A 10,024-nucleotide genomic window follows, 5' to 3' on the forward strand; every position below is an offset into this window, starting at 1 on the left:
TTTTTGTTTATTTCTACGGATTTTTACGAAATTCTGGGCTTTCGTAGATTTTTTCTGTGCATTCGATCATGACAAGGAGTACAAGGCAGCTAGGTGTGAAAGTTGGGCAGGAAATAACTTTTCCCGGGAACTTGGAACTGTTAACACATGTCCATATATATGTGTTTCTTTGTATAATACATTTCGTTTCACTAAACTTTTCAGCCAGAAATTCACATTAGTTTCATTAATTTTCTAAAACCATGCACGCACTTCATCATTACCATCTCATGGGAAAAAATATCACTTACAATACTGACATGTACTATAATTTGAAGGGTTTTTTTAACAACGATGGCGAATGCGTTGTTGAACTTTTCTTCCTCTTTCTTTGTAAGAATATGTGTGTTTGTATACATGTACATGTATGTATAAGGAAATATATGCACACACTTCTTGACCCTTGAATCACTTAATTGCTTGGTACTGTTCTATTTATGGTTTAGGAAGAAATTCCAAAATCCTAAAACATCTGTTTTTATTGGGAATTATAAATGTTCAGAAATCATTTAAATTCTTCATATTTTCTGGAAAACTGACATCTTAAGAGTTACCCCCCAAAACACGGATTCTTGTCCTTGTTCATTTGTTGTGGTATTGTTGCTTGAAAAGGTAGGTTTCAAAATATTTTTATTCATATACATTATTAATTAATCTACATTATTAAACTGTAAGGAAAGTCTTAATTCTCATTTAAGTATGAGAATTGTAACATTAAATAAATTGTAATCACTACCACTAACTGTACACTCTTATTGGACTAGGTGATGAAAAATTCAATGATGCAATGGTACTTTTTGTCGGCTGAAAACCATACACATCATGCGTCGGAGAATCATGAATTGATTCTTAATGGTTCGATTCTAGAGATGAACCAAAACATGGCCTTGACCTTGCTTCCGGTGGTCATATACGTCACAATCATAATGATACTCGGAATCGTGGGTAATTTTGTCGTATGCTACATTTACTTTTTCAGATGGAAGAAGAAAACTGTGAAATATTTTATTGGATTCTTAGCAGCATACGACTTAGTAGCTTCTGTAATTTGTATGCCCATTGAGATAGCAATGCTTCAAAACCCCGTGACCCTAGATGATGCAAACCTCTGTAGATTCGTGCGATTTACTCGTTCTGTGACGTCACTGGGAGCCGGATTAATGCTAGTGGTGATTGCAGTTGACCGATACATGAAAATCTGCAGGATGACAAGTAGACATATTAAGATTCCTTTCGCAAAGAAATTATGTGTGTCAACAGCAGTAATTGCTTTGTTATTTTCGTGGCCATGCCTCATCATATTCGGCCAGACCAACAGAATAAAATCCCCCATTGCAGAGACAGCATGTTCCATCGACAGAGGATATTCGGACACGCCTTATCCGACATTGTACTACGGCATGGTTTCTGTTCTCTTTCTGATAATATCATTGTGTCTGCTCATATTTTACTCTTTAGTCTTGAACAAATTGTGCAAACATTCAGCTACAGGAATAAGAAAAAGTAAATTTACCCTTGAGAGTAACAGTAATAATGTATCATCCTCTCCAGAAAGTTTTCAAAATGATTCTTCTTATCTCAGTATAGAAACTAAAGATTGCCCGTCTCCTGTTGATCAAAATTCTGAAAAATTTCTCAAAACAAACACCAATGCAAATGTTTCTACTCTAAATCGACCTTCCACTCAAATTCGAATGAAAAGAACTACGTTTATGTTGTTGTTAATTACACTCATACACTGGGTGAGTTACTTTCCCTATTTCGGTTTGCTTCTTGTTAAGACGTTTAATACCCAGTTCTTGCAAACTATGTCCACTAATGACCAAGTCCTCTACAATCTCGGAATACTGTCTCATTTCCTCAGTAGTGGAATCAACCCCTTTGTGTATGGATTTTTTAGCCAAGATTTTCGTAAAGAGCTTCAAAGGGCTATTCTAACAATAAAAGATAAAATAGCATGTTAAGTTCCTTCAGCAAGATTTTGCAGGAGGATTACAATTAAATATATTCAATAGTAAGAATTTTTCAGAATATTATTTCAGTTATTTTACGTTTGTAACAGGAGAAAGTTGTTATCAACCATATGCAAAAGAGAGCAACCAACGCTGAAGTATCTGAAATAAACTTATTTTGTAAACAGATCTTAAGACTCGTGTTCTTTAACTAACCGATAAATGAATAATTCCTTTTTCCCCTTACTTCGACTTGACCTTTGACCCGTGTATATATAGATAAGCTACAATTCTAGCACTTAAAATATGCAGTTACACCTTCGCAAGTCAAAAAATATTGGTCAGAACATTCCCTGTTCAAAAGAGGCTGGTACGATAAATCCCTCCTTAATGCTAAATCTAGAGATTAACTTTGCCTGTTGTCCTATCAAATTTACTTCAAAAATGTTTTCTTATATCTTGGTTGTAAAAAAACCTTTTGTAAAAGCACTTAGAAATTTTACTAGCTTAATGTTCATCTCCTAATTATAGTATTATTTCAGTTATATGTCATATTTTTACTCTGACACACATGTTTATTCACAACATTTTCTCATGTGATATTAAACAAGGAGTTAAATTGTTTTCAGTCGTTTGTACTCATTCCATTTGACATATACATGTACTAGTACATGTATATAATGTATTGTTAACGACTCTCTAGTTGAAGGGGTTAGATCTCATAAATCTTTGTCCTAAGAACAATGTCTTCAAGTAATATTTATTAGCCTTCTTATTATTGTTTATATTTAATAGACGCATTTCTTTAATGGAAAAATTGAATCTCTAAATAAAGATTTATCCCATGCAAAAACAAACCTCTTCTGAGAAGTTATAATTGGTCATACTGTATTGGACATGCAGTCTCTTTATGTATGCCGCAGTGGAGGATTTAAGGGGGCGCACCCAGAGCGCGCCCCCCATAAAATTGTCAAAATTAACGTAAATCACAGTCTCGTCTACAAAATGTAAATATGTATACTTGGTAGACCTCATTTTTACCCTACAAAATCTCTAGAATCCAGGAGCTTCCGGGGCTTCGCCCCCTGGGCCCCATCAGGGCTTTGCCCTGTACCCACTGGGGGCCTCAAGGCGGCCCCCAGACATCTTGCCTACTTTGGGCACCCCCGCTAACTTCAATTCCTGGATCCGCGTCTGTATGGAATCATGTTCTATAGCAATTTTGAAGTATATACATCGATTCCTAATAGTAATACATGAAGTAAACGAAACTATAAAAAAAATCTTCAGGGTGGGGGAATGAAAAGTCTCATTTGATAGGAATCCGTATAAAACATGTGGTTAATATGATAAGTTTGCCTGTATTTTTTTTACAATGAAATATATGAAGATAACGAACAGTATTCAAGCGCAAAAGTCTGTACAATACAACAATACAAAATAGGAGCAGAGCAAACACGGACCTTTAAAACACCAGAGGTGGGATCAGGTGCCATGGAGGAGTAATCATTCCCTGCCGACCGGTCACAACCGCCCTGTGCTCCTTGTCATCATTTGGAAATAACAGAAAATACGTCAACAATTCAGTGTGTGTATGTATAATTGTCTGACAATATGTTTAAAAAACGTCAATCATCAATTGACTAAATGAAAATAATTGCTGACAAAGTCATTGTATCGACCACATAACTTACGAAAAGGTGACTTTAAACAAGACTGCTGATAGTCTTGTTTCAGCATCTTAATTGTCAATAAATTTAGTTTTACCTCGTTTTGAAAATTATGCATACGTAGAACATGCTCCTGCGTATCGAATTACTTAAACCCCATATGCAGGTGATGAAGGTATTTTGCTGCATAAGTAAAAGAAGTTGACCATTGAATAATTTGAACATATTTTATTGCATAAATACTATACAATTGAATGCTATTAGGTTACCATTAATGTCCTTTTCAAGTAAAATATCTAAATATGAAACAGATGAGTCAAACTCTGTGGTGCCTTTTATTTCAAGTTCACCGGGATGTATCGTATCGACGTAAGAAAGGAAATAACCATTGTTAATTGACAATACGTCGTCAATATATCTATAAGTGTCAAGCTGAGGGTCACAACAAGTGTTTTCTTCTTTTCACGTTTGAGATTTTGGTGAATTCTGCTTCATATGAATACAAAAACAGGTCTGCTAAAAACGGGGTGGGCGCAATTGGTAATCATGAGAATTACAATAGACTGTTAGAAAACTGGTCACCAAAAAACTATAAAGATATTGCCAATCAACTCAAGCGTCTTTTTAATATCAACATCAGAGTACTTGATTGTACAATCAGAATGTTTTTAACCAAACAATTTTGCAAACGACCAGTGACAAGTTGAGTCAATTTAAGAGTTCCATTTTTTTGAAAAAGCAGCTTTCATTTATATCAAAAACCTTGACTTTAATTTATAGTAATTTTTTAATGCTGTTCATTTTGGTAAAATTTTGTGACTTCAAATTTTCCAGATTTGAAGTCAATATATGTCCTTGGAATTTTTTAAGCATCCACATCTGATTTACACCACGTCTCGAATACATGTATATTATTGCACAATACTCCTGAAGTTTCTCATTCACTCCTGTTAATATCTTTTAGTGAGGATTCAAGAGGCTTGGTAGATATTTACTGGAACTCACTATATAGTTTGTAAGGATTTTTGTGAAGTTAGGGAATCCTATATATAGATATGGTTAAGTAGTTCAAATTCATTTTTATAAAAAATATTTTGAAAACTGACAAACTGAAGAATTTCCTCCTTAGAAAGGAAGCTATGAGTATAACTAGGATTACCACTTGTAGATTTAAATACAGGAAAAAAAGTTCCTCTAAAATGCATTTTATATAATGAGCCTTACAAACAAAGACAATGTTGTTACCTGCAATGTTATTACACTGACCAGTACGTACCGATCGTGTAATCTAAAAAAGTATCTATTTCTTTTCACTTCTGGATTATTGAAGTAAAGGATAGATGGTTTTCCTACTGCCTTTCAATCGTTAATGCGCGATTTGAACATATATCTGATATTTAATCCATTCCGGCAAAGTCTAAAGGTCTTTTTTTCATGTCTGGTCCATCGCCTAGCGTAATCTTCAATAGAAGCCATAATATTTATGAAATTCCGACGCCAGTTGAAGGATCGGGGTTCCCTGTATTAGGACCTTTTAAAATTAGTTACTAAGATTCTCACTATATTTACGTCACCAGTAATAACCAGGGATGTCAACGAATATTCGAATACTCATTCGATAAGTTGATATTCGAATATAAATTTGGGATTCGAATGTTCGGGGTTTTTTGAGTACACATTTATTTAAAGGAAGAAAAATCTGGCAAGTTTGAATTGAAATTGAATCAAAATCAATTGAAAATAGAAATGAAAAGAAATTCCTCTTGGAATATCTTAAGAGTGTGAAGAGTGCATCTATTAAAATTAACTATTCATTTGATCATTGAATTAGTGGTATAACAGTGTCTGTACATATAATAGGTTTATATTGTTGTAAGGACACAATTATATAGTAAACACATGGATCCCTAGTTCATGTATATATCATTAAATTAGATTATTGTTCTACGTGGTCTAAATTTGAAGGAGTTATCAGTGTAGTCTTTGGTATGAGAATCAATTAATCTTCATTTTTCAATTTTTTTTTTATTTTGGATGTATACCCTTATTATATTCTATTAGAAAAATTCAAAAAATATAATTAAGATACTTTAATTACTGTACATTTGAAATTCTACATAGAATTTCATTCCAAAATAATGCAATAAATCGCATATCGGTCGACAGGAGTGTAAAGATATATATCTTGTGTATGGGTCATTTTCAAAAAATGTCCAAATTCCTGTTATACAAGCTTTTTTTGAAAATTTTGCAATAAAAATCAAATTTTTTTTTACCCGATGGATTTAACAACAATCTACAAGTGTAGAAAAAAATTAAGTGCGATTAAAAATTGACTTGAATACTGAAAAAAGTCCTTCAACCTGAGTAAAATTAAAGAGAATTGCTTGTGATTTGGCCGGATGTTTGACTTCAGCTCTGATTATTGATGTTGTAAATATAATTAAGCAGTGTAAAATGACCTTTATTGTGTTGTACATGTTTAATACTGTCTAAATGCATGTTAAAATGTGAATGAAAAAGAGTAAGAATATGATTTTTTTAAAGTTAAGTGTGTGTTATTTTGGCCGTGTCCTTGGAGTTACCAGGACATAAAAGTTATCTGTAACAGTTATCTTTCCTAAAGAAACTCTTCACTATCAGCCTCCTTCTTTTGGTCTTGTTCCCGCCAAAATATCATGAGACACTTTACACAGATCTTTTATACCACAGGCACAATATGTGGTTGAAGGCAAGTTTGATTGCAATAGTAATTTATTTTTGAGTCCTAGGAGTTACTTCGATATTGTGATGATAAATTAATTTGCCATTTCTTTGATGCATTGAGCAAGTTTATAACAAAATACCTATCATCTAGGAGCTGTGCTTTATGTTCATAAGTCAGTTATTGCTTTTATACTTCCAATTATTTATATAATAATTCCCTGGTGTTACTGTCCATTTTGTTACTGCAAGAAAAGTTACTCTAAGGATGTATCTAGTTACTCCATGGGCAATTTACATAGAAAATAATTAAAAAGAATGCAAGTTGGAGTCATATGTTTTATTTTCCTCCCTTATTTAAAACTATCCAGTAACTAATTTTGTTTTAAAATGCCAAATTATTTACTAAATGTTTTTATCATTTGAAAATCATATGATTTTGCAGTCTTGGTTATGCAAAGGACAGAATTGGGTAACTCCGCGGACCAATTGAAAAAAAAAAACCCTTTAAATTCCCAATTTTAATACAACATTTGTGTAAAGTTTATTACAATATAAAATAACAGAAATATTTTTATCAAATTGGCATTTATTTTTCATATTATGTTTCCATGAGCTATAAATTAATTCAATAAATAATTTGAGTAACACAAAGGACAATGTTAGGTAACACAATGGATGTAAAAACGATTAAATATTTATGTTATTAATATACTCTTGCATGTTCTTTTGTTTCTGTAGGAAAATATACAACTTTTATTTCTTTTGAATAAATTGAAATATCAAAATTCATTATGTAATGCAATCATATCCCCTTTTATGCTCTTTAAAGTAACCTATGGTAACACCATAGACAAATTCAGTTACTCAAGGGACACAGCAAGGATTAAAGATAGGAAAATGAAACAAGCGTATTGCATATGGAGTGGTAATTGTGTTCATTGTATTGCAGAAAACAAATGTGGTGGGATATTGCAATTCAAGTAACAATAAATAATGAAGTGCTAAAAATATATGATGGTTAAAAATGGTAACACAAAGGAAGTTTTAGGTAACACAAGGGAATGTGAAATAAGGCAGAATATGATTTGTTTTCTTGAGTCTGAGGATTCCAGTTATGTTTTCTTAATGAAGATGATGTAAACAAGACACATTAAAAAGTTGCAATGAAGCTAATAGAATCCAAGACGTAAAAGATAGATTTATATCATTGAATTGAAAATACCTTTAAAGTTATATCAGATACGAAACATTTCTTTGTAAATGCATTTAAAGTCCTTTAATCATGTAAACATTTGGATGAAAAAGTCACAAATTGTCCATAACTGTTCTAAAAGGATTTCAAAAGATTTTTTTTAAGGAGACAATGTACCAGTCATTACCCTAGAATACAGTTTTGCATTTAGTTGAGTATGTTCTTCAGATTTGTCCAACTGAAATCCCTCATGACTGTTCTACATCCTGTAAAAGTTGGTGCTGAAAGAAGTTTTTAACCTTGGATGTACATAAGCTTTTGGAAAGTGGTGGAGAAAATTATATAGTCGAGGCAGCATTGAACAACAACAAGGCCAGATATGGTGGCAGACCACTACATTTCAAGCCACTTTATTGGATTGTTACCCTGAAGAACTGTCAATGAAAGTTTGGCAAACGATCAGTGGATACAAGAGCAAAAAGGGCAGAAAAATATCAATGAAAAAAATGAAAAAGAGTACAGATTAAAAAGTCAAGAGTTCCTGGATAGGAAATCCGACTAAAGAAACTGAAAAGACTGACACCTTTGGAAGAGAAAGAATTGGAGTCAATAATGAACATCAGACTACAGATGAAGAGAAATCAGATCCTTTGGAAGAGAGACTGGATAAAGATACAGAAAAAATGACTTAAATGTATGCACGGGATTAGACAGAACCTAAAACCCTGTTCCTTTTTAACAGGCCAAAAACTGTAAAAGATAAAAGCTGGTATAGCATTGCTAAAGTTTTAATAATATTGTCACCATCATATCTTGTAGATGTGTATTATGTAGAGAGCTCATTGTGGAAAGAGGCTAGCTGTAGATAAATGAAATGAAAATGTAAAATCCATAAAAAGATTAATGCATTCTATATATTTGAAATCTGGTCATTTACAGATACATGTACATGTTCTAGTTTCACAATTATTTCTTCATTAAAAATTAGTTCTAGCTGATCTAAGACTTCATCTATGTAAACCTTTGAATCTTTTAAAGGTGTCCTTTGTGTTATTTTTTGTCACTGGTGTTACAGCTTCTGCTTGGATATGTAAATACACTAACAAGTACTGATCAATGATTCAAAGTCATGTGATAGTAATTATTTATTATTCGGGCATAACAATTTGATTTCATTTTTCTACTTTCATATATCGTATGATTGGATAGTTATGTCTATGTCGTTACTGTTTTATCCTTGGTGTTACTAGTCAGACTCAAAATGTATAATGAAAGAAATACCCCGCCAATTTTTTATGTTAAAACCATATACTCTTATATTCACCTCTAGGGTAATTTCATTACTATCCTTTTCGGAAGGAAGGAGAACAACTTTATTATTTCTTTCTAAGTATTACACAAAATATCCTTAGTGTAACCTTTATGTCCTTTGTGTTATGCAAATATCCTTGGTGTTACCAACACATTTTTCCTATATTTATGTTCTAAATCTTTATACAATTTTATCGAAACTTGCAACACAATACTGTCGTTTTCTAATACTAAGTTTATTTGCAAAGCAAGTATTTTGTGCTGAGGTAAATGATGTATGCCTTAAGTAAATGTGTAAGATATATACAAAAGTTACAACACTTACAACTTCCAGCTATACTTCATCTGATAATTTTCTGTTATGAAACTTCAGTTTGATTCAATAGAATAATTTTATCACTATGTTGAGATTGTTATTCTAAAAACCTTTTTTTTTTATTATGATTTTACTATGACTTTTAATTAAGTAACACCATGGACATTTATTGTTGGGTCCATGTACAAATAATGTTTTTTTTAGTATATGTTAATAGAATTCTTTGTGCTTTAACATTGTTTATGCATCTCTGATGTTTGAATGCTAAAATAAAACTTTAAAAAGTTTAGACTGCCACATTTATTTTTGCAAAATATTGGTGTTGGAATTTGGACAAATTTTAAAAATGACTCGTATATTATAAGACGTATTTATTTTATCGAATATTCGAATATATTCGAATACTCCTATCGAATATTCGAATATCAATTACTGATAATTTTGACATCCCTAGCAATACCGTGTCCAGCAGGACTTTACTTATAGGGTAAAGAAGAACATGAACACGATGGGGGTTATGTTTCACATATTCTTTATCCAGGTCCTGTAATGTTTTCTTGTAATTAAAAAGTTTAGACATTGATTATAACATAAATTACTTTTGGTCACATCAATCATCCTATTCTACAAAAAAGGAAGGACAATTTAACTTTTTTAAAAAATATGGTTCTTGTATTTAAGCAAACGAAAAAATGTCCAATAACAATTAGTATTAAAAAAAGACAATCGGGACTTTTAAATGAGGTTTAACAAAAAATAGATATCTGTATCTTATTGGGGTTTTATATATCGATAATTTCATTTCATCAACCAGTGGGAATAGAAAAAGCAATTTCTT

At 32.0% G+C, this 10,024-nt stretch overlaps 1 protein-coding gene across 1 annotated transcript; it reads left to right on the forward strand.

Annotated features, from left to right (window-relative positions):
* The first annotated feature begins 562 nt into the window (after positions 1-562).
* LOC134277875 (orexin receptor type 2-like) lies at positions 563-2,156 on the forward strand. The gene is made up of 2 exons (XM_062760169.1): positions 563-651; positions 804-2,156. Exon 2 carries the CDS (start codon positions 807-809, stop codon positions 2,001-2,003), a length of 1,197 nt encoding a protein of 398 aa, XP_062616153.1. The 5' UTR covers positions 563-651; positions 804-806; the 3' UTR covers positions 2,004-2,156.
* Positions 2,157-10,024: the final 7,868 nt, after the last annotated feature.

This window comes from Saccostrea cucullata, unplaced genomic scaffold (assembly GCF_032062105.1).
Source record: "Saccostrea cucullata isolate Sc308-1 unplaced genomic scaffold, CSIRO_AGI_Scuc_v1 ctg6939, whole genome shotgun sequence".
In the NCBI taxonomy this organism is placed as follows: Eukaryota; Metazoa; Mollusca; class Bivalvia; order Ostreida; family Ostreidae; genus Saccostrea; species Saccostrea cuccullata.

Excerpts from the sequence above, each read along its gene's own strand:
- LOC134277875 (XM_062760169.1), top strand. The coding sequence starts at position 807 with ATGAAAAATTCAATGATGCAATGGTACTTTTTGTCGGCTGAAAACCAT.